The 24,129-nt window shown below is 50.4% G+C and overlaps 1 protein-coding gene across 4 annotated transcripts in view; it reads right to left on the reverse strand.

Annotated features, from left to right (window-relative positions):
- Window positions 1–472: 472 nt before the first annotated feature.
- The window catches only part of TNRC18 (trinucleotide repeat containing 18), a 51,627-nt gene continuing 27,970 nt past the window's right edge, over window positions 473–24,129 (reverse strand). For 3 of the 4 annotated variants that reach the window (XM_040574201.1, XM_040574202.1, XM_040574199.1), the window contains 16 exons: window positions 23,822–23,996; window positions 22,422–22,785; window positions 19,544–19,819; window positions 12,193–12,432; window positions 10,128–10,570; window positions 9,401–9,559; window positions 8,416–8,557; window positions 7,863–7,980; window positions 7,508–7,583; window positions 7,081–7,189; window positions 6,037–6,153; window positions 5,594–5,758; window positions 3,738–5,032; window positions 3,093–3,329; window positions 2,580–2,654; window positions 473–2,008 (listed from right to left, as the gene is read on the reverse strand). In XM_040574201.1, coding sequence (XP_040430135.1) covers window positions 1,802–2,008; window positions 2,580–2,654; window positions 3,093–3,329; window positions 3,738–5,032; window positions 5,594–5,758; window positions 6,037–6,153; window positions 7,081–7,189; window positions 7,508–7,583; window positions 7,863–7,980; window positions 8,416–8,557; window positions 9,401–9,559; window positions 10,128–10,570; window positions 12,193–12,432; window positions 19,544–19,819; window positions 22,422–22,785; window positions 23,822–23,996 — 4,198 coding nt within the window. In that variant the 3' untranslated portion in view covers window positions 473–1,801. The remainder of the gene's footprint in view (window positions 2,009–2,579; window positions 2,655–3,092; window positions 3,330–3,737; window positions 5,033–5,593; window positions 5,759–6,036; window positions 6,154–7,080; window positions 7,190–7,507; window positions 7,584–7,862; window positions 7,981–8,415; window positions 8,558–9,400; window positions 9,560–10,127; window positions 10,571–12,192; window positions 12,433–19,543; window positions 19,820–22,421; window positions 22,786–23,821; window positions 23,997–24,129) is intronic. The other variant, XM_040574200.1, reaches the window with a different exon arrangement.

A 24,129-nucleotide genomic window follows, 5' to 3' on the forward strand; every position in this document is an offset into this window, starting at 1 on the left:
TTTTTTTCTTTTTTTTTTTTTTTAGAATTTCATAATTTTTTTTTTCACAGTTTTAAAAAGTTTATATTTATATATATATATTTATATTTATATTTATAATTAAAAAGTTGAATCCATTTAAAGACTTATAATACAGGAGGGCTAAAGAGTCTTTTGGTACATTAAAACTGTACAGGCTAGAACCGTCACTATCCGAGGCGCCGGCGGCCTGGGGCAGAGGTGGTACCAGCTCAGCACCGTGCGTGTGGTTCTTCTGAAGTACGAGGGGTGGCTGCAGGGGCGCCCCAGCCCCGGCCCCCAGCAGTGTTGGGGCGGATAGTTTGTGATCTGTCCTCGTGCGAGCATCTCCTCCCCGGAGGAGCCAGGGCGGCTCTGCGTCCTAGCGAGCTGTAGTGCGAGTCGGTCGTTGCGAAGATCAGTGCGTCTCTTGGAGTTTGTTTTTGTGTGTGTGTGTGTGTGTGGTTTTTGTTTGTTTGTTTGTTTAAGTGCAAGGATGGTGCAGCGGTGTGGTCTCCTCCAGCGTCTCCTGGCTGGGCGCTGCCTTCCCGGGTGGATCCCCGGTGCGGCGGCAGCGGCGATGCCCCATGGATTGAGCCGGAGGGTTGGTGCTGCAGAGGGAGGCAGGAGGTGACGGTGGCGGCTCCCTGCACACCGTGGCAAGGCTGGCCAGGTGGACGGAGCAAGCTGAAAGGCCCCTTTCCCCTGCTCGAGGTGACAGCAAGGCTCTGGCGGTGGAAACGCAGCAGGCGGGCACGGCTGGGCTTCGAGCTCTGTCCCTGTTCCCTGCAACTGAGGGCTTCCAGGCAGCTCCACGTCTCCGTTCAGGCAGGAGGGGTAAAGCCAGGTGAGGGATGCTGAAATCCGTTCTGCCAAGGGCCCCAAGGCTCTTGAAAATCTGTTCTGCCCCAAGGGCCTGCAGGCTCCTCTGCTCAACACACGGAGCAGCAGCTTCTCCCAGCCATTCCCTTTCCCCCTTCCCTGCACGCTCCAAAACAAGTTTTGTTCGCCAAGCATCGCCGCCTCACCCTGCACTTGCTCCCCAAAGGCCTTTTTGGGGCAGGAGGGAGCGGGAAGGTGGGTTCAGACCGTTTGTTCGAGGCAGCGGGAAGGCAGCATCCCAGCCTGGAGGGCAGCTCACCTTCTCCCTGCTCCCCCCGGCCTGGAGAACCTCTCCTGCCCACCTCCACGCCAGGACCAGCTCTGCCCTTCCGTGCTGCACGCGGCCAGGCAAGGGAACTGCAAAAAGGTTGCTGAGAGGGTCGAGACGAGGCGCTGAGAGAGACTCATCTTCTTTTCTTCCACCCTGTCCCTCCTAAAGGGTCATGCGAAACAAGCAGGAAAGGGAATATAAGGACGGAGAGGAGCATACGTAGAAGGCCAGCGGTGTCCTTCCACGTACAGGCGGCTTCTGAGTGACTGATGCGGGCAAATGACACAAAAGGGATCCCTCCTGCTGGGGGATCCCGCTGGTGAAATGATCATGAGACCCATGTGCTTTCCAGGACCAAAAGGAGGAAGGGAGAAGTTGGTCAAGTGTCACCTTAATTAAAGCCACTTGGGGAGGAGCTCTGGGGTTCACGCACCACCACCACCACCCCCGGTATCTCCCCCAAGTCCTGTAACTGCTTCCCCAACCCCTTTCTTCAGCCCTCTCCTTCCTCCTTGTGTCTCTCGCGCTCTCCTGTCTGTAGTGTGACACAGAAGTCATGAGCATTGAAAGAAACAATCATGTCGTCTTAACAGGCACGTCCTCATGTTTGTCCCGTCCCTTCCCAGGGGGTGGCACGCGTCCCCTGGGCGGTCAGCAGATGACAGGGACCCCGTCGGTGTTGAAGATCATGCCCGTAGTGGGCTCGTAGGTCCCTGCAAGGTAGTAGAGGTCCTCACTGTCTTGGTATTTCTTCGTCTTCAGCATCTGCTCGTACTGATCCAGGCCAACAACAAGACACTTGTGTGAGATGGTCTGGACATCGTTTTCATCCACGTGAGAGGACTGGTAGAGGGCTCGCTGCGTTACCGGAAGGGAAGGAGGGAGACAGAACGAAAAGCAGCAATTAGATCTCACGGCATTTAAAGCGTCATCTTCAATTTGCAAGAAAAAAAAACCATCCACCAGGACTACCCAGGGCTTGTGCTCACACTCAGGCAGAACTCCTCAGCCATCCCCACTGCCAGCCCCAGGAGGGACACGGGGAGCATGCACAGGGACGCCCCCACGGGCAGTGCAGACACCATCGGTCCAGCACAATAAACCTGAGCCCTTGCTTACAGCCAGCTTCCACCGACGGGAACTCCAGGGCTGCGGAGTGCACCAGCGGGGGAATACAGAGGCCAGGGGTTTTGCATCCTTTTTTTAAGGATGCAAACGCAAAGGCGGGTGCTGGCTACCAGCCCTCTGTTCCTCCTCACAGCCAGCACCAGCAGCAATTTCCACCCTCCCAAGATCTCCCATCAGAAGTTGTGAATGCTGCAGGGTCAGCAGCTGAGGCAAAAGCCAAATAATCGAGGGCCTTTTTCCCAGCAGCACGGGTTACGCAGTCCCCGGCACGCCACCCCAGCTCGCCCCCAGCCTCACTGACCTCCATGAAGTCCTTCCTCTGGTTGGACGCCTGCAGAGCTGTGGACAGGCTCCTGCCTGATTTCTGATCCCAGCGCTGTGCCCAAGAGGAAAAGAAAAGAGAAACGAAGAGTGAATTAGTATATTTTTCCATGCTATCATCTGCCCACCACATGCGCCTTTATAACCTCAGCCTCACCCACAGGTAACACACGCCGAGAGCCTGCTGCAAACCACACCGTGCAAGCGTGCAGAATTCAGTGGTTCTGAGCAGCAGGGCATTGGTTTTTACACCGCACAGATTCTTTCTGTACTGACACAAACATCTTTATTTCCCGGCACGATAAAAGACACCCCTTGCTCACGGGGTCAACACCAGGCCCGCCCATACCACGGGCATCCCCAGTAGCAGGAAATGATGGGTCCACCCCACGGGGCTACCAGTAACAAACTGGGACATGATTCTCCTTGTCCTTGGGAAACAAAAAAGGGACAAGCCGCTTTGCAGCCCTCTCAGCAAGGGAGACCAGCCTACCTTGCCTTCATTCAGTTTCTTCCCGGGGTTGGTTTCTTCCGGGTGATAAAACCACTTGACTCGGACCACCATGTTGTTGCCCCACGACTCCCACATGCTCTGGATCCGGCCAATGTAGGGCAGGTTGGGGCGGCCAGCTGAGAGGAAGACGGCACAGTCCCCAATGCGAATTATCTCCTTGCCGCGCACGATGGCCTTGTAGAAGAGCTTCCTGGCCTTCCCCTTCATTCCTCGTCTCTGCCAAGAGAGGATCACACGGGTGAGCAGCCCTGGTTTCCCCCAACCAGCACGGCTGGCCCCATCCTGCCCTCTGCTGCGGGCAGAGCCAGGCCTGGCCACAGCCACCGCCTCTCCACGGCCTCAGCACTACACGCTAACGGAGAATCAGGACACGGCGCTGGTGTTTGCCTTCCGTCATAGCACCAAGAGGCATTCCCACAAGAAACAGAGCACAGAGAGACCCAGGCACAAAGGCCCACCCTGATTCTCCTCGCAAATGGCGGGGAGATCCCCAGGGCCAGGCTGGGGAACACACCACGCCGTCAGAGTTCTGCCAGCCCAGAAGGACAAGCCTCCTTTGGGCAGCCCCCAGGGGGAAAGAGGCGCCGCGAGAGGCACCACACAAACGGGAGGCGCTGCCTTTACCTGCGTGGGTTTCCCGAACCACTTCCACAGCTGCCGCGCGGGGAGGAACGCGGCGATCTTGGGCCTGTTCTCCACCGACGGCAGCCGCTGGCGCTTGGCCAGCTCCTTGGTGGTGGGCAGGTGGATGCCCTCGCGCTTCTTGGGCCTGCTCTTGTTGCCGCTCTGCTGCGGCGCCGGCTGTTGCGCCGGCTGCTGCGCCGGCTGTTTCTGGCTCTGGGGGTGGGAGGACGCGCGGGATTTCCCTGCCTGCTTGGTTTGCTTGGGAGGGAGGGTTTGCTGCACCGAGGAACTTGGCTGGGCCTCAGCTACTTCGTCGTCAGAGCTACAGGAGGAGTCTTCGTCCGTAGTGGAGGAGGAAGAGGAGCTGGAGCTCGATGAAGAAGAGGTCGATGAGGCAGAAGAGGAGGAGGAAGAGGAGGATGAAGAGGAGCTGCTGCTAGAAGAGGAGGAGGAGGAGGAGTTGGAGGAAGAGAGAGGGGTGGATGCTCTGGAGCTGGCCGAGCTGCTGTCCTGGGCTTCCCCTCTGTTCTTCTCAGCCTCCTCTTCTCCCTCTGACTCTGAGCTACTGTCGCTGCTGTTGCTCTCAGACTCCTCCACAGCTGCCGGAGCTGCTGCCTTGTCTTCCTGGTCCTTGGAGGCAGCGAGGCTTTCTGCTGAGCCATCAAACTTTCCCCCAAAGCTGGCAGGGGAAGGGTCTCCATCAGCTGCTTTGGTTCGGGAAGATTTCTGCTTGCCCTCTGCACCCACTGCAGGGGAATAGCCCAGCCCCAAGAGACTCTTGCCATCTCTGCGACTGGCCAGGTTTGAGTCCTCCAGCATCCTCATCGCCTCCTTCATCTTCTTTGTCTTTGGAGACATCACACCCTCATGGTCCAGCTTGATGAGGATTTCACTGTCGTGCTTCCTCTGAGCCTTGGCCATGGTGCCAAATTCCTGCGTCTCTTCTGTGGGCCGCCCTTTCTTGGCCTTGGCTTTCGATGCCGAAGCATCGCTGGAGCTGAAGGCCGCCAGCGTCCCCGGGAGGTCGCCGTAGGGCTCTGTGCCGAGGATGCTGCTGAACACAGCAGGCTGGTAAGTGGGTTGGGGGGGGCTATGCAGCTTTGTGGAGATCTTCATTTTACTGGCTTTTGACCGCTTCTCCTCTGTGGGGGCAGGAGAGCCTCCAGCAGGCAGCGGCTGGGACTTTCGCGACCCCTTCACACTTTGCTTGCCCAGGCAGGCCGGCTTCTCCGGGACTGAAGAGGCACCAGGTGAAGGCTCAACCTGATCCTTCTCTTCTGGCAAGACAGCCTCCTCTGCAGAGGATAAGAAGCACATCGGCATGAAGGTATCCGCCCAGACGGGCACCATTAGCTCAGACACAGCCAGACACCAGTTGTGACTGGTCTCTGGCCATGGGTGGCTTGTTCCTGACTACTTAGGGCTCCCTGAAGAGGCACAAAGGTGCTCACTGCTCCCTGGACAAGCTTACTAAGCAGCCTGGTCCGATGCCAGTGGCTGTAAGCATCTGACGGGCAATTCCCAAGAAAGCTGCTTTGACGGCAGAGGAACCAAACTGCAGATCTCCTGTATCTCTGGCCCTGCTGATGGCTGCTGAGATGCTCAGCTGAAAAAGGGACGTTGCTCTGCAGCCCCGACTCACAGAAGGAAGCTCTCACAGCTCAGGCCAGCTTCTGAGCCTGCCTCCTGCGAACTACGGTCGCAGTAGAGAGGGCTGATGCACGGATGCTCTGCACTCAAGCAGTACATCCATCCCCCTCCAAACCTTGCCCCAAGCAACTGCCCTAACTTGGGGAGAGTGGTGGGGAACTGTGCAAGGACTCTCAGCTCCAGGTCTGGCAGAGATGACAACCTACCAGCTTTCGCCTTGACGCTTGGCTTTCTCCCTCGCCCTTTGCCCTTTGACACGGGTTCCTCTGACCCCAGCGTAGCCCCCTCTTTTCCTTCTCCAGCATCTTTGCTGGATTTACGGCTGCGGCGCTTGGTGCTGGGTACCAAAAGGGCCGGGGAAGGCTCAGCACCTGGAACGGGTCAAAGAGATGTTCAAAAGCAGTGAAACAACACATACAACAGAGATGAGATACAGGGAACTTGTCTCTAACAATTCTCCAACAGGGATTGGGCCTTTTTCCCCAAGGGGTTGTGCCCCACCCCAGGTTTGCATGTCCATAATTGATGGTACAATCTTTGTGATTGAAAGTCCGTGAATCAGTCCCAAAACCTAAGAGGAACGTGGCTCCAAACTCCCTACCTTTTGTAGAGGGAAGTATCATGCAAGAAACTGAGCAGTAAGACTCACACTGGATCTTGTAGTCAGGTGGGAGAAGCCGAATGTGAGACAGCGGGATGCGTCCGGTGTCCCCATCATCAAACTCTACCGTGATGAGATCACCATCTTCCTCCAGATCCAGGGTTCCTGCAGGTTAGGGAGCAGAAGAAGGTGTTACTGACAAACTTAAGAGTACAAACCACTTGTCAGGGAAGCAGGAACACAGGGGAATAGAGGGATCCTGCGCAAACTCCAAAACATCTCACCCCCACCTTTCCTATATGGCTAATGCAGGAGAGCACAGAAGGCTCAGTCGACAGTGAAAAATCCCTGATAATACTGAACCAGCCCACCCAGTGCAGAATTCCTCAATTCTTCTGTCAACAGCTCTGCTACAGCATGTAACAACCATTCCAGTTTGACTTCCCACCTCGTGTCACTGTTTCCCTGTGTTCCTGCAGAGATTCACTTTTCCTTTTTCACTGCAGTATCTTTTTTTTTTTTGACCTGCATTTTTTAACTTCTCTCAGCAATCACGAGCTCCCGTTTTTCACCTTCCTTCTCCCTACATCAGCATCACCACTCTATACATTTTAAGTAATTCTTTCTTTATATACAGTGTGACCGAGAGCCCAAAGCAAGGCCGGTCATGGCAGAATTGTCCAGGGCTCTTCACTGACTTTTTCATGAGGCCAGATGGGGGAGACATCGAGAGGCGATGTGTCAGAGGCAGAGCTGTGAGCGGGTGGGTGATACAGAAACCTCCACAACCTCAGAAATCACTGGTGCCTGGGCTGGAGTGAATTCTTACTTTTTGAAATGTGTCAAATTTCCCTGGTATTCTAAGCTCCTAAATCACTCAGACCTCTTCCTACCAGAGCGTGGCTCCTGGACCACAGGACGTTACTAAACCTGCACCCTGGTCGAGCTGGGCATGACCTGGAGGAACGGGTGAGCCTCTGACCTCCAGACACTCACAGCAGACCTCAGGGCCACCCCAGACAAGCCTGACATCCCTCAGGACATGCAGGACCACAACATTCCTGGCTCACAGTGCAGCCAGGGCGGCCTTACCTCGGACAACTGTCCCTGGGTAGAGGCAGCGGTACTGCTGGCTCCAGTAGGCTGCAATCCTCGTGCCCTCGGGCAGGAATCGCACTGACGGTGGTTTCACATCAATGATCTGCTCAGAGCAAAAGGGAGGCGATTACTGATGCTCCTCACACCAGCACAGACCATCCTACCACATTTGGCATTAGCAAAGCAGCTCTGGAGAAGACAAGGGACAGTTTCCCTGCTGGGAAATGGCCTCCTGTCTGCTCACAAGACAGCACGAACGACTACCCCTGCTAGTGGGGAGCTCCACACCACGGGGAGCTCTGCCCCTTCTGCCCATGGGGACAGGAACGGGGCACCCCTGCAGCCCCAGACAGGGAGGGACACTCCCTGTTCGCCTATTCCATTCCAAAACAGGGCCCAGGCACCCACTAGCCTCACATACCGCTTCCTGCAAGAGCTGCTCCAGGCAGTAGATGTGGGGTCGGTTTCCCCTCTCACCTTCCACTACCACACGGTATCTGAAACACAAAGGCCTGGTCAGACACTGCACGTGGAACAGATCACCTGGATGGGGTAACACCTCCCTCTGAGCCCTACCACCAGTTGAGTGCATTCAACGAGGGGTAATTAGATTTCCCTCAGCACTGATAAAGCAGAACGAACTCTCCTTCCCTCCGTGCCAGATTCTGTCAGTCTCTCTCCAGACAGCCCTGCAAAGTCCCCAGATCCATTCCTGCACCAGCTACATCCCCATTCTCTAGCAGAGCCTGGGCAAATTCAGCAGCCCCACAACTCACATGTCAGGTGAATGCACTGTCTTGACATGGCCGGCATAGAGCAGCTTGTCATCCATGGGGATGAGGACACGCAGGCCATCTTTCAGCTCATCCTTGTCAATTATGCAGGAGCGGGGAGCTGTGAGGTATCGAAGCAAGGCGGGGATTAGAGAGCACCATCCATGAAAGAGAGACCGCAAGGGGAGAGAGAAATCTCATACTCCCAGAATGACCTTCCCTAGAAAAGGGCCAGCAAGTACTTTGCAGAAAGGGCTCTCTCTGGCCAGATACTTGGAGAGAAAAAGGCACCCTTCTCGGTAATAATATATCAGTAAATGAAAATAGGGCTGCTCAATGACTGGGCTTCATCTGGATGTCAAACAGAGTTGGCCACTCTGATGAGGCTTGTGTTTGGCAAGCCAAATTGACTGGAAAACTGGTATCTCCACCACAAGGACTCGTTGCTTTGGACAAGGAATGTGTGAAAGCAGAAAAGCTCTCCAAAGCAGCCTTGGGAAACTTATCCAGCTCCTCTACTCACACAGTTTGCCCTCCCAGCCCCTCCTGCCCTCACCTGGTGTGGGTGGCCTCTCAACCAGCATGCTCAGTGGGATGTTCTCATCCTCTGAGAAGCTGCTGTCTTGGTTGGGTTCAAAATCCTCCTCCGCTGCCATGCTCTCCATGAGCTTGCTGACAGCTCCTCCTTTCCCTCGGTTCTGCAGGAGAGCAAGCAGCACGTCAGCTGGGTGCCAACAGGCAACAGCCTGATCCCATCTCACCTTCCTCCAGCAACAAACAACCTGAGGATATTGGGACAAACTTGTCTCCATCCTCAGCAACGTTAATCACAGAGTTAAGTGGGTGTAACCAACATTGCTTTTCGGCTGAAAAAAAAAAGATCCTTGTTTTATTTACCAGCCTCATTGCTGAGCATCACTGACAGCTGAGCAAAAGCTGTTTTGCACATCCTAGCCACATCTCAATCCTGGAGGCTAGGAGAGATGCTGAAGAGCAGACAGCTCTAGCACTGCTCTGCACTCACCACCCCTCTGCACAGTGCTCCTGAGAGCCTGTCTTCACTAAACAGGCAGCAGACACTGTTCCTTTTCCTTCTCAAAGCCCCACGATCTGTTTCTTGCTGCTACACACAGACCATAAGCATTACACTCAGAAATCACGTGAAAAGACACAGAAATGTGTATTATGAGAGAAGACAGGCTACACCGAGCAGAAAACAGTGGTGACCTGGCTCTCCAAGTGCTGAGCAGACCAACTCCATCATCATCTCCTTGGTCTCTGCTGTTTGTGAAGGCTCTCCCTCCACGCCTTAGAGAGAAATCCTGCCTGCTCATTCATTTGAGGTATGAATTCAAACGAACAGCCCATGGTAGCAGCACGTACTACCTGCTAGCCTTCCTGGGAATTCAGGCTTCTCAAATTTTGCCTGTAACACACTGAGCAAGGCTGCTTTCTGTGTTTTCCCTCCCTCACACTCCAGAAAAAGAGCAGGGCTCTGCCAATTGCTCTCCAGCTCATACAGTCTAGATCCAGCCACTCACCTCTTTTTTAACCTCCTTGGCTTTCACCTTGGCTTTGCTCTTCTTGGTGGAGCCCAGGGCATTTGCCAGGCTGACCCGAACATCAGATGGGGAGCTAGGGATTCCAGGAGGAGACATGGACGAGGAGCAGCAGGGTGCTTCTTTACCTTTCTTCCGCTGCTAAAAAAAAAAAAAAAAAAGAAGAAAAAAGTAAACACTCCCATTGGTAAAGATCCAGGCCCAGAGAAGAAAGGAGGAGCAAAGCAGGCTGTGCTCAGGTAGACTGACATTCAGCCAGCAATCAGTTCACTGCTGTCCTACGTCTCCCAGCCCTGCATTCAGGCTTCACACATTTCAGGGAGAGCTTTTCATTACCCCAAAGAGCAATTTCTGCCTGTCAAACCTTCCCTCCAAGAAGATCCCAGCTGGCCTCATGCCACGACTAACCCATCAAACCCCTCCTGCTATCACTGCTCCCCAGTAACTCCACCATGAACTGAACCAGAGCCAGAGGCAGCCGAGCTTTCAGCTCAGAGGAAGAGTTAGCAAACAGGAGATGACTGCCACTACCAGCCAGGGACAGCCCTCAGAAGACACCATGAAGGTGGCACAGGGGACAAGGGGCAGTCAGAGAGCATTTGAGCAACCACTGAGATGGGACTCAACCCTCCCTGCTCTCGCCTAGCAGAGTTAATCATTCTCCTTTTGCCCTCAGCTCCCACACCAATGCTGTCAGCATGTTCCTCACCTTGTTCAGCTCCTTCCTGTCCTTCCCCTTGCTGCCCTCCTTTTTAGGGCTCATGGGTGCTCCCTTCCCACAGCGCCCGGGCTTGGAGACAGGAGTGGAGCTGGCAGGTGCCGTGGGGGTCAGCATGGCCGAGGACGTGGTGGCGTCGTGGAGGAAGATCCTCTCGCTCCGGCGCCGGTTCCACAGGTCATCATCGCTGGCCTCCAGCCCAAACTCAAAGCTCAGGTCCTTGGGGGACTTGAATTTCTTCAGCTTGCGGCCTTTCTCAGCCCCAAGCTTGGACTTGTCAGAGCTTCCAGATCCGGGGTCGAGGCTGCTCGGAGCCTGGCTTGGTGGGATGCTGTTTGCCTCCAGCGGCCCCTTCTTCCCCCGCAGCAGCCCCGAGGGCGACTTCTTCCTGATCTTGATCTCACTCTCCGAGTCGGTGTATTCAAACTCCGTCCCTAGATGCAAAGGATTCAATCATCAGTCAAAGCCCTGGCTGAGCCAAGAGGGGCCACGTCCTGCTGGAAGCTTTTGGGCTCCATGGGAGATGTCATGCCTGTTCAACACAGCCCTGGTGTCCCCTTTTCAAACCCCAACGTCCCTAAGACAAAGATCCTCTAGCCCTCCACAAAAAGCAGTTGCTTGGCTGAAGCGAAGTACAAACCCCACAGACCGAGCTTTCCGACCCTTCTGGGTGCAGTCCTCTCCAGCCTCACATTTGTTTCTGGAGAACAACCTCTTTAATGAATTGAATAAACCCAGATTTCAAGCTTATTTTTTCCCATTGGCCAAGAGACACCAACGAGCTATTTATTGGCTCAAGTAATTATCTTAGTCAGGAGACATAAATGATCTTTTGTCTGTGGCAGATGGAAATCCCCTCGTATTGGCCACTGCTTTGCATTACAGGCACAGAAGTGCCCAGCATCCTGAATTACCATAATAACACCAAGGTGTTCACCACCTGCAGTGTTTTTCCCCTCTCCAGAACCTGATAAAGGAGAGCAAAATCACAGGCCTTCAAGGGCAGAAGGGAAACTGAGGCAGCACCCACACCACTGTGTGACTTTGCCTTCAGACCAACACGGTCTGAAATCAGGCTTCGCTTCACGCCAGGCAGGTTGGCAGAAATTCTCCTCAAGCCCCACAGTGAACGGCCCCCGCTATGATAACCAGTGCTTGCAGCAGACCCTTGGGAAATGACATTCACAACCGAACAACTCGTGGGTGAAAGAAAATGTACGAGACACAAGGATGGAGAGAAAGCATCTTCTTTCAGAAATTCAACCTGCAGGAACCTGCTCTCCTCTTCCACCCCAACCTCTTCCCCTGAGACAGCCCCGGCACGAACAGGGAAAGAGCAAGCCTGTCAAAATCAAAGCTGGCAACGCTCGAGATGAAAAACCCACTGGAAATTGCAACGCCCGTACTCCTCCCTCGCTGCCGCATGAGACAATTTCTAGACGTTTCCAGTTTCAAGGAGGGCAGGTTACAAGGCGATAAATTCTTTACGGAGGCTGTTGGAACAAGTTGGCAAAAGCCTAATATAGCATGGAAATGGTGCTAAAACAAGCTGGGCTCCCAAGGAAGACATCATTTTCCATTCCGAAGCATGCTATAAATTCCATTATCACTTAATAAATATTAATAGAGAATTTATAAATGGAGCCCATATAGATCTGTCTGACTGGGAACGATGTCACCCAGGGGCACTTGTGCAGCCAGGCATGGGGAGGAGGAGAGATGAAACTCCTATTACTTGTAACACCGAAACTGAGACACGGGCAGAGATACAGGGTCTGGCATGGCAAACACGTGAGCAGAGGAAGGAACTCTCATTTTGAGTCTGGTTGGCTGGTTTCTATGGGGAAGCTGATGGAATGGGCTAACTGAAGAGGTTTTTCTTCTGCTTGGGTATCTCTGCTTCTCTGTCCCTGCCTTCAGCATCAGAACCAGGCAGCCAAAAGCAAGGACAGGGCACGACGTGTCTGGGTAACAATCTGCTTTTCTGCAGCACCGCTGGGACCTCCCGAACCTTCCACCTTGCCCCCCCCGCACCAACCCTAACCACGCAGCTCACCCATCAGGCTCTGCCGCTCCTCCTTCTTCTTCGCCTTCTGCTTGGCCTCCAGCTGGATGATGGAAAGCGGAGGGGGAACGATGGGGCTGGGCATTGCGCTGGCAGCAAACCTCGCTAGCAGGCCCAGGCCGCTCTCGTCAAGGGCAGGCGACGACAGCCTGTCGGTGCCGTCGGTCCCATAGTCCTCCGCTTCCTCCTCTTCCTCTTCATCCTCCTCTTCCTCCTCCTCGGAGCTGGAATCTAGCACGCAGAAAAGAGAAAGCCCATTACAAACCTCACGGAGTTGTGCACCAGCCACATTTCCACCCCAACCTCTCCTGCCGCTCCGTGCTCGCCTAAAGCAGCACTGAGCCACCCACGAGCTGAGCCAGAAGATGCTGGCCATGGACACACACGTGTCTCTGTGGCCATACAGCTGGCATCATCACCCTGCCTACCACCACCCCTGAAGGACACAGCAACGCGGGGATGGCCCAGAGGACCCATCCGACGCGAGGGAGGGAAGAGCAGGGTGCTGGCAGGGATTTGAAAAGGAAGCCACGCACCCCTTCCCTGCAGCTTGCAGGAGGGATTAAAAGCTTAACTCCTCTGAAAATCCCAACCGGGGAGCTGTGGGATTCCCCTCCCACCCACCACCTCTTCCTCCAGCACAAAATCCGTCAGCACAATCAGAATCAGGGATCAGCACGGGAGGGGAATACCAGGGACCAGCCTGCGCCAGGGCAGCAGGCGAGGAGGACATGGAGGGGAGAAGGGGCAGGAGGCAAAAATGCAAAGTGGGGGGAGGAGGGAAGTAATAATTTGAAAGCGATGGGTTTGGAATGCAGGAGGAGGAAAACTGTATCCGCAGATGAGAAGAGACAAAGGGCGAAAATGACGTTTGCTAGGAGCAGGCTTCAGCAGTTGTGTTGGGAGATGGCAACAAGGAGTGTTTAAGCGCTCTGCCTCAAAACTCCCTGCCCTTCACTTCCCTCTCTACAGCTCAGGCTAGGGAAGCCCAGCTCAGGAAAGGCAGGATGAGCTGCCCACAGCCCGGAGCGTAATTCTGGCAAAGAAACCAGCCTCGCAGCCTGCCTCTGCTGGCACACGCAGAGCAGTGGGCTGGGATTTTCCTTTACAGGGTGTGCGCAGCAGGAACTCGGGGGCAGATGCTCTGAGAGGGGCCTCTCTCCCTTCCCTGCAGCACCTCCCAAGAGTCCTTCATCAGCCCAAAGGCAATTAATTTTAACACCGCCTCATCCAGGTAGCTCTGGCGAGCACGAGTCACTACACAAAGGCACATATGCCACACACGTACACATACACACGCATATACGAGCACACATGCACGTATATATTTCGGTTTTTAACTGTCAGAAGTGGCTCTGGTAAAACAGATTTCATCTCTCTTGAAATTGAGGGCTTAAATAGGATCACCGAGGTTGCTGAAAGATTTCCACCACTAGCAGGAGCCCTGCTCTCCCCGCCTGAGCCTCCCCTGCCCGAGAACTCCCTGCCAGCCGCTGGCCCCGCGTCTGAAAGCTGGCCAAATGAGAAACCAGATCCCTTCAAAATGAGCTGGAATGAACACGAAAATCCTTTTCTTTTCACTTATGCCCTCTGGGATAGATAAAAATGTTCTCAACACTCGGTTGTTAAAAAAAAATACAATAACACAAGCGTCAGTTTTCCACTCTGGCTTATTTTTTCCATGACATTAGAAATAACAGGAACATCAGAAAACAGTGCTCGTCTTTGCATTTTATCAAATGAAGTAATGGCCAGCTTTTTTTTTCCTTCACACAAGGAGAGCTTTTCTGCACAGCATACATCAGATAGTCACAGAATACTAATTCTTGACTGCATAGAAAGCCCTTCCCTGTCTCAGTCACTCAAACTGGATCCTTTTGATATGAAAATGCTACTAAACCAACAGTCCTGCAGTAAATACCGAGACATCCACACCCCTCTTCACTCCTTGCGTAAAAACCACATGCAAAAAAAAAAAACAATCCAGAGCAAATTAGGATCAGATTCCTTCCCCTAACACAGAAGGGGGCACAACTGCTGATTTTCTACCGTGTTTTGCCAAAAAGAAAACACATTCAGATGAATTTGGCTATTCTGAGGCGCAGAAGCCACCTGTCTGAAAGCAGCAAAGCCGAGTTCCTAAACCAGCTTTATTCCACTCAAAAGTGGGACGCCCCAACTCCCGCCACCAAGTATTTGAGACCCCTTCCTCGCATCCGGTTGGGCTCTGAAATTCAGTAACTCTCAGCAAAAATGAAAAAAAAATTAAAAAAACTAAAAATCAACTCATACAGCCCTTTGTGTTACACTAAACAGAGCTGGCTGAGCAGAGAGGATCTCGCCTGGGCAGGTAGGTAGAAAAACAGGCAGAAAATGGGGGAATTTTGCAGGAAAATCCCTCCACAACCTGTCCCACACGACCGCCGTGCAGCACGCTTCTCCTTCAGCACGTGAGGACTCCTCTTCCACAGCAGCCAGCACGGGCTCTGCAGACACGAGGGCACAGGGGTATCAAGCTGCTACCGTATTTCAAACGCACCAAGGTGAAACAGATTTAAAAGCCACAATGAAAGCGGCTATTACTCATGCCACGGAAAACGTGCGATCCAATAATGCACCCGGCGGTTATTCTAACCTCCTTCAAGCACACGGTGTCACACTACGGAAAGACAACCGAAGATAGCCTCTCGTCAGCATTTTTACCAAAACGCTTATATTTTTATCTGCATGAGATTCAATTTTCAGCCTGAGGGGAAAAAAAAAAAAAAAAAGAACATTTTAACACATTCCCAGCCTGCACCCACAGCTCTCTCCTCCTTCACCTCTCGCAGCGAGGGCAGCTCTTGTTAGCTCTGCTCTACATGCACAGCGCAGCCCGGCTCCTCTTCCTCCTGATTTCCCAAGAGACGAAAACCACCGAATGAAAAAAACCCAGCACACGTTTGGGGCTTCTCTCCAAATCCGTACACTTCTAAACTAAGTCCCCAGATTTATCTTCCTGGTGGCAAATAAGCTGCTGGTTCTCTATGGCCAACTGCATGGCTTCTTGGCAAGACTCATGATGCCCGTATGTAATCTGAAGCTGGAGTTTTACTCTTCTTGTACCTAAACTATGTGCAGGCTTAAAATGAAGCATACACAGATGCTTTAGACAACCTAAGTCTCAATTCTTTCTCCTGAAAAACAAACAAACAACAAAAAAAAAACAATGGGACAAAAAACATTCCAAAATACTGTTTTAAACTGTAATTCTGTAAACACCGAGCAAGGGTGAGGAAAAAATATTTGAGGTTAAAGATCGCTTTTCTGACATTTTTAAGAGCATGTATATGCGTGTATATACCCACACATGCAACCACACACACACACACAATTCCACAGCCAAAACAAACAAAAGACATATTTAAATGCTATTGGAACCAGATGAACTGGAGTCAAAGATGACTTTTTTTTTTTTTTCCAAAATTTTTACCTGCATTAAATTCAGAACCAAAACCAAATTAAAAATGCTAAACTTTCTCACTGCTTTTAACAGCTAAGCCACCGTGGCATTTTGTTGTAGGAGAGGCATAAATGAAGATGAACAGAAACTGGTTAAGCAATTTGGTTTTTAAAGACTGATGTAAACAAGGCGGATTGAGGAGGGTATGAAGAGGGAAGGTTTGGGAAGGAGGGGGGGGGAGTAAAAACACACACTTAAAAGAGTCATTTCACATTGTAAAAAAAATAGCATGATTTTTTTATAACACCAAGCAGGCCTACAGCATACAAAGCAGGCTAAGTACAGGCAGACTTTAGACAGCTACTGGGTCCTTGACATCTGATTTGTAATGGTCTGTCCAGATTCTGGAGATTGCTTATTTTTGAATTCCCAATTTAAGACTGTATTTTGTCAAGCAAACCAATTCTCATAATTTGAAGATTTTTTCCCCCCATACGTGCTGTGCTGCTGACTCCAGAAGTACTTAAAAACAACATAAAATATTACAACTATTGCATGGGATTGGCTGTATGGCGTAATAAGTTATCCCCCACTGTTTTGTCCACTGGGGTAAAATCGTCCTCCAGGTCAAGGAAAGGGGGGCAGGAAAAAGGTACTAATTTCTTAAGGAAAACAGACATTGACAAGGACGAAATGTAGGTCTTTGGTCCTGGGAAGTTCATGGCATTCGTTACCTATCCTGATGGCCTTCAGAGGTCCTATGCAGCTTTAGCCTGCACTGGCAGTTTCCCCTTCAAGGTCACCGGATGAAACACCACAAGCTCTGTCCATTATCAGAACAGCAATGCTGTGTTTGGTCTGCAAGAAAGCAGTATGTCCTACCTCTTCTATCTCAAAGCAGACGAAAACAAGTTCTCCTGCAGTTACTAATCCTCTATCTGACACAGACAGTGGTAGGGACACAGCCACCCACTACCCTAATACCCAAACAGTCTGCTTTGTGGCCCAGAAACCTTTAAGAGCATAACCTTTGCAATGCTTCTCTATCTTGGATCCATCCATAAAACCTTTCATTTTGCTGGGATAAGGGGTTCCCCAAAAGAAAGTCTGCAAAGAGTAAAGCAGTTCTGGAGTCCTCAAACACAGACACTCAAGCAAATCTTCCATGCAAAACTATTCATGGATAGAGGAAAGTCAAAAGTGGACAGCAATCATCTTCAAAATTAAAATAACCGAGAGAATGCAAAGAACTACGTGTCATTATTCACGGAGGTAACATCGAAACATCTGAGGCTGACAGATGACATAAAGAAAAGTTATTTTGCCTACCTACATAACAATGGTCAAGGTTCAGGTTCATGGCTAGTGACCCTCGCTGAGAAGTGTCTGCCCTACAACCAGCCAACCACTTTGCTTCTTTAGTGCAGCGTGAGAGCAAATGCAAGAGACCGACACAGACATTCAAAGCATCATGGATAGGGGCAGGGGTGAAAGGGTTGGTCAAGCAGCTGCAAGGAGAAAGCGAGCACTTCTAGAAAAGCTGAGGTTATTAATTGGTTTAGTATCAGGGAAAGCCATTAGAAACCCTATTACCCAAATATCCCTTCAAGTAATGCTTCTGAGAAAGAACTATAAACCAAAAATAAATAAATAAATAAAAAAACATTTGCAGAAAAAACAAAACTGTAATCAGTAATCCCTCCCGGCCTCCCTCTCCATGCCCACCTCCCACCCCAGGAGGTTTTGCATCTTTGGTTTCCCCACCATTAAATGACATCTCAGAAGGATTTACAATGCATTTTCCCATTTGTTCCAGATTCCCCAACCTCCTCCCATATCCCCTCCCCTCCCAAGACTTTATCCCATAAAACTGGGATAGTTTTTTGTGTTTTTTCTTTTAAAAAAGCAGACAGGTTATTTGAAAAATAGACAAAGCCAATTAGGGACAAGTTACCTATCTGCTTACCTGGAGCAAAACCAAAAAGCAAACCCCCCAGAAAATCAAAAACATAGCACCTAAAAGGAACTGATATCCTCAAAATTTCCAACAGTAGCAAAATAAACAAAGAAAAGATGTAGAAAGGAACAGGGAAGGGATATCAAGCTGAACGGAAGTTAACGCACATTCTTTGTGGAAATGTGGCAATCTCACCATTACATGAAATCTACTATCCCCAGAACATTTTGGGTTCTCTAAGGAATAAATTTAATTTCTTTGAAACATAATTTTGTTTTTCTTTTAGATGCATCGGTGGGTCCAGCCCAGAATCAAATCAAACCAAATCAGCATTCTGTATCTTTCTGCTGTGTTTGATTTTTTTATCTTAAATTTTCTTTGGAGGATGGGTTTGGAGGGAAGAAAAAACAAACAGGTGCATGGAGGAGATTAAGACCAAAACCTAAGAAAAACAAAACCAAAGCAAAACTATCCAGCCCCATTTTCAATTAACAACTGTCTGAGCAGTGTGAAATACTAAAAGGCTTCTGCTGTGCTACATTCAGATCTGCCATGTAACTTAATGATAACAACTGGGGATGCTCTTGCTTAGCATTCAGCCCAGACAAGCTACTTTCTTTTGGGAGCCGAGGGCTCATTAAAATGACCTTTCCCCATGATTATTATTTAATGAGTGCGCTCTAAAACAGAAACCCCTTGTGTCTCTGGAGGAAAAGTCTCAAGTAATCTCCTTTCCCACTGAAGTACTAATGACAGGCTGACAAAAAAAAGCTGTAATAAAAAAATATTGGGGTGAGGGTAGGGGATGGAAACCATAGACTCAAATTTAATGCAGTAATTGCCACATCCTTGAGCACTATGGGTTACGTCCAGGCATCTGAAAAAATTTACCACCCAAAAGGGGCATAAAAACTTGCCGTATACATTTTGAAAAGTGAAGAAAAAAAAATCTCTGGCTCTCGAATAATGGGGACCTTACACACAGCAGCCTGCAGCAGCAGCAATAAAGACTGAGTTCCTTCACGTTTATCTGCCTGCCTTGAGAGAGTCTATCAAAAGAGGAAACAAGTTGAAAAAAAAAAAAACAAACAACAAAAAAAACACTTCAGATGAACAAAATAAAAATGAAATTAAAGGAGTGGGGGGTGGGAGAGAGGCCTAGGCTTTATTTGGACAAAGGCAGCGAGCGACAATTGCTAGCAGGGATATTTGAATAATAGAGAGTACCCAGACTAGGTTAATTCCAGTTCTACTCATGGGGAGTGGGAGCAGGAGGGGGATGCAGAGCAGGATGAAGTGAAGCGGCAACCTAATCGCCTGATAAGAGACACAGCAAGAGAGACAAGGTACACAGGTTTAGTTAAAAATGAACTTGATATGTTTAATAAAGCTTGGTATACCAAATTGCAGTACAAACATCAAGTCACACGGCCACACAACAGTATCCCGGTATTAAAAAAAATAGAAAAGAAAAAGAAAAGTAACTAAAAAAAATTAAAAAGGCTTCTTCCAAACTGCTACAAGGCCCATGCCAAAATAAAATAATAAGAAATAAAATAATAATAATAACAGTAATAATAATAATAATAATAATAATATAATGGTGGTGGTGGCAGCAAGGAAGAAAGTGAGGGAAAAACTGAAGGGAAGGAAAGGAACAGGAAAGCAGGGAGAAGTGGACACTAAAACCCAGTTGATATAAAAGCTCTAAAAGAGCCAGCCAGTAATAATATCACAATGATACAAGTACAAAAAGATAAAAAATAAACGTCGGGCTGATAAAGCAGGCTACGCTGCCAAGAACAAAGATGGCCGCCCTGGCTCCGACCATCAAAATGGCTGACCCCAGCCCACCAGGCCCCTACTCACCCCCCACCCACCCACTCCCCCGCAGGCATGGCGGAGGGGTGTGTTTGGGGTTGCGTTTGCTATATGCTAGTAACCTTGATCAAACGAGTCCTCCGAGGAGTCGCTGAAGGAAGATCCTGCCTCGGCCTCCCGCAGCAGCAGGCAGAAGGGCTGCTTCCGACCCACCGCCACCTTGGGCTTCAGCGGCCGCCCGGCCGCCGTGCTGCGGGGGGCCGCCTTGGGGCCGCCGGCCGCCCGGCCACCCTTCCTGGCCGCCGTGCTGTAGAGGCCGGGTGGCCGGGGTTTGGGGGCGGATGGGGGCTGTGCCGGCCACTCGTCCCTCAGGGATCCCTCCTCCTCCGAGTCTGTATCTGCGGTCAAAGCAGGCGGGAAGAACGTTACCTCAGAGAATGGGGTTGTATGTTTTTTTTGAGGAGGGTAAAGGGATGTTTTGGTCCATTTCTGCGTGAAGAGGCTTTATACCAGGAGAGAAAAGTGCCTGCATGAAGGACTGTGTGCTGCCATGTCCTCCCTGCCAGGCCCTCCATCACCACAAGTCTCACATTCAGCAAGCAGGAGCCAAAAAAAACCCAAAACATAATTATGTATTTCCTTCTTTCAGTTACAAATAAACACTCTCCATCTAGGCCAAATGACCCCCTTTCTCCCTTATGGCAGAATCCAAGGGCTGTTTTCAAATCAGAAGAAAACCAAGGTAGATGTTTCCATCATGAACTGTGCACCAAAGGTGATGCCAGTAAGTGGGCTCAAACTGAATCAGTCTCAACCATCATTATACTCCATCCTCTGACCTAAATCCTAACAGACCTAATTCAGTTTTCTACATAAACTGACTCTCTCAGAGAGTTTCTGACAGAGGCAGCCAGAGCAAGCCCAGCTGCTAAGGGGCATCAGGTCTAACTCCAAACCTGCCACCTCAGCTACTCAGCAACATGCAGTATAAAGTACACCAAAACACAGCAGGGATCAAGACTCCTTGGTTCACAAACCCCAACTTTACTCAGCTGCCCAGCTCTGCAGGAAGTGAGACGTTATCCAACGGTCCCTTTCCAGAATCTGATGAGTGGAACAAAAACATACGGTGCCCCTGGATACAATAGAAGCAGGTAGGAACGGTCACATCCCAGCTCACAAACACACCATTGACTCGGTGTTATGGACACAGACTGTTCCAGCCTGTGAGCAGCAGCAGATGTTCTCCAGTATCAGCCCTGATTGCGTATCACTCCCACCCTGTCGTGTTGGATGTGGAGAGGAAGGAATGAGGGGTGGCAGTTTAGAAGGTCCAAAGCCCAAATACACAAAAGATTTTGAGAGTCCAACTTCCATTAAAACGTGTGGGAAGGGGATACTCATCTCGCCTGTTGGATCTATGCCCAAGGTTTTCAGGACTCCAGCTAGAAAATCATGAGCTTAGGAGGAGACACAAGCATTTGGCACCAATTCCATTCTCCTCCTCCACAAGAGCAGCCCACCAGACACGGGAGGTGCTGCCATATGCTCACCCTGCCTTCCCAAATCCATCATGCTTGAGTGACCAAATGACAGCCTAAGGCCCTTTCCCTGAACCTGCACACAGCTGAAAAAACGCGTATCAAAGCTGAGCCATTCCAGAGTCGGTTCCTCAGTAACAATAATCCTCTGCTCTGAGATTCATGTGGCGACAGGGGCACAATCCTACACCAGGAGACTCACTGCAGAGAAGAGGACTCAGACTGCAGCCCCCTTAGGTCTGGGAAGGAGTTTTTGATCTTGAAACCACAGCACCAAGTGCAAGGACACCGTGAAAGCTCCTTCTGCCAGCAAGGGTCTGTGCTTCCTCTCTGCCCTGCTTACCTCCCCATTATCTCCAGAGCTCCCAGTTGAGGAGCCTTGGGTCGGTTTCTGGGAGCAAAGCACACAAAAGCATCACTGCTGGGTGGTTTGTACAGCACAACCAGCCAAAGGCTGTGTTCAAGTCCAGTGGACACAATGGCTCCTATTTTACCATGTAAATGGTTGATTTCATGCCAAACATTTGTTCAGTTGGAGAATCACTAGCTCATCACCTTCCCCATTAGTGAAATTGCTAAACTGGTCTTGCACTGCCACATACATTTGTTATGCATATGAATACCCCGTAAGAGTTTTAACATGGGACTTAAATAGCTGCAAGCAAAGGAAAAGATACATATGTAAGCGAGCTACGACAATTAAACAACCAGGCCGCAGACCATAAACTCCAAGTCCTTCATGTGCTCTCTGCCCCAGTGTCTGCCTGAGCCATTAAAGACTCTTCTATGCCCGGTCCTATGACCTTCCCAATGCTACCTGAAATTCAGATTTTTCCTTCTGTAACAGTGTCTGCTCACTTCCAGGAACCTTTGCCTTGGGTGCACTTTGGGCGCCTCAGCACACAGGATGCCAGGGTGGAGATGAACCCTGACGAGACAAATGGGAAGTTTGTGCGCAGCCAGCCAGGAACTGAGCCATGACACTAGGAAAAGGCAGCAGGATGCTTACAAACACCAGTGCCCCCAGCAGGTTTTGAGTTCTCTAGCTACCCATACAGTATAATCCTACCCAAGTCACTGAGGGCCTCTAACGTGAACTGCTAACCACCTCCTGAGAGGAGAGGCTGTGAGTACTCATCTGACAGGTAGATGGAGAGTGTCTACTCCCACTCAAAGCAAGGACATGAGTTTATGACATTTTTCCCCACTGACATTCAGAACAACACAAGCCAGGAAGAAATGCAGTGATGTCTGCTACCTCTTGGATGGCAAGTTGCGTGGACATCTCTTGCTCACCCCAAAGATAAAGTAGCATTAATTAACCAAGGTGTAATTCACTGTTCACCTGTGAGCAAGACTAGACCCATCTCCAAGACCACTTCCAAGAGGCCACAAACCCCCACCATAAGCTCCCACAACATATTACACTGTAACAAGAGACAAACGGAGGATTACTTACTATAGGAGTAGCTGCTAACTTCAGATATTGCTGGTGAATGGGAAACCTTGAGCTGATTTTTGACTTTTAACCCCACCTCCATCTTCTTCATTTTGGCAGCCACTTTGTTTTTACCTTCCTTGGCCGTTTTCAATGACAGGCCCAGGTTCTTGGCCAGGCTCTTCTTCTCCTCCTTACTTGGCAGAGCCTCGTGAGGCGGCAGGTACCTGCTGCCACCTCCACCACTTTTCAGCTTCCCCCCAGAGCTGTCAGCAAACTTGAAGGGGGATTTGAGCTTGTCTTGTTTGGTGAGCGACAGGGCCTTGTCAAGCTTGCTGGCTAGCTGCTCCTGATCTGATGGTACCTTCTTTTTCTTAAGCTTTAACTGTAGAGGTGAAAGGAAGGGACTCAGGTTAATACAGAGCAGATATCATGGCAGGCCACAGGGTTTTTAACTAGCCCTCATTTCAGTCTCTCATGCTTGCCAATTAACAATGCCTCAAAAGGAAAATCTTAACTACCAGTTGCCCTAATCCATCATGGTACTAGGGAGAAGTAGCAAACGGTGCAGCTTCACCATTATCGAGTACAAAGAATCTCAAGATTAACTCAGGAAAACTGCATTTTCTTCCAAAACAAATACATTCACAAATCAAAATGATTTGGAGTTCTCTTCTTCTCACCTCCTGGTTTTTCGGATTTATTTGGGTTGGTTTTATAAGCTTTTCTCTAAAGGATTAAAAATCTTCTTCACCCCAAATTCCAGCCAAATACAGATTTCCATGTAAGTAACCAGCTGCAGTGGCAGGGATGCCAAGAAGACCCAAATACCTCTTAGCAAGCGTATCAGCACCACTGCATTACAGCCAGGGCCGTTATACTCGTTCCCTATTTTCTGCTCCTTGAAAAAAAGTAAATTTACTTTACACATGCTACAGCTAGATAACAGCAGCTGTAACTCAGTACTTTGCCTGTATGCATTTTGATTTCAGCAGCAGCTTAAAGCTCCAGTAAATACCTCATTGCTTCAATAGGAGCAGAAGAAGAGCCTGCATTTAAAATAGCGAGCTCGCACTCCCTTGCTCAGAAAGTCAGTCCCCCACTGCTGCCTTCACAGCCAGAGGAATGAGGCAAACGCTCCTCTGAATTCAGAGCTAGTGCAACACTGCAATGCTCTGGCTGGCTCAAAGGTGCTCGCTTCTACCCATTACCAGACCTGCCCAACCTCCATATGCCAATGCTAGCTTTTGTGAACACCCCTCCACTGCAGAAAGCCCTCCCTTGAGGAGCATCTGAACTCAGGTGAATTGAGAGCAGATGCTGTAACATCAGGAGGAGTTATTCAGCACAAGCCAACGATGGCAAAATGGGAAAGAGCTGCTTTTGACCCGTGGCTCTGCATTCCCCATGAGGGCACTGACCTCGTTTGAGAAGCTGGGAGCCACATCGTGCTCTTCCCAGCTCTGATTCCTTCCTTTCATCTTGCCACTGCTGCTCTCCACATCCTCGTCCTCCTCTGGGAGGGCCCCCTTGTGCCTCTTCTTCATGCCCTCGCCAGTCTCAGAGTCTTCGGAGAGCAACAAGGACTTGCTCAGTCTGCAAGCCAAGCACAGGATGGGTCAAGGTGGGGGGGCTTTCTTCCCTGTGATCCCCTCCAAGCTCAAAAGTGAGGTTAAATGTCTCCTAGGACAGCAGGGATCCTCAACAGGAGCCAAATCCACTCTGCAGT

Source organism: Cygnus olor, chromosome 15 (genome assembly GCF_009769625.2).
Source record: "Cygnus olor isolate bCygOlo1 chromosome 15, bCygOlo1.pri.v2, whole genome shotgun sequence".
NCBI classification, from domain to species: domain Eukaryota; kingdom Metazoa; phylum Chordata; class Aves; order Anseriformes; family Anatidae; genus Cygnus; species Cygnus olor.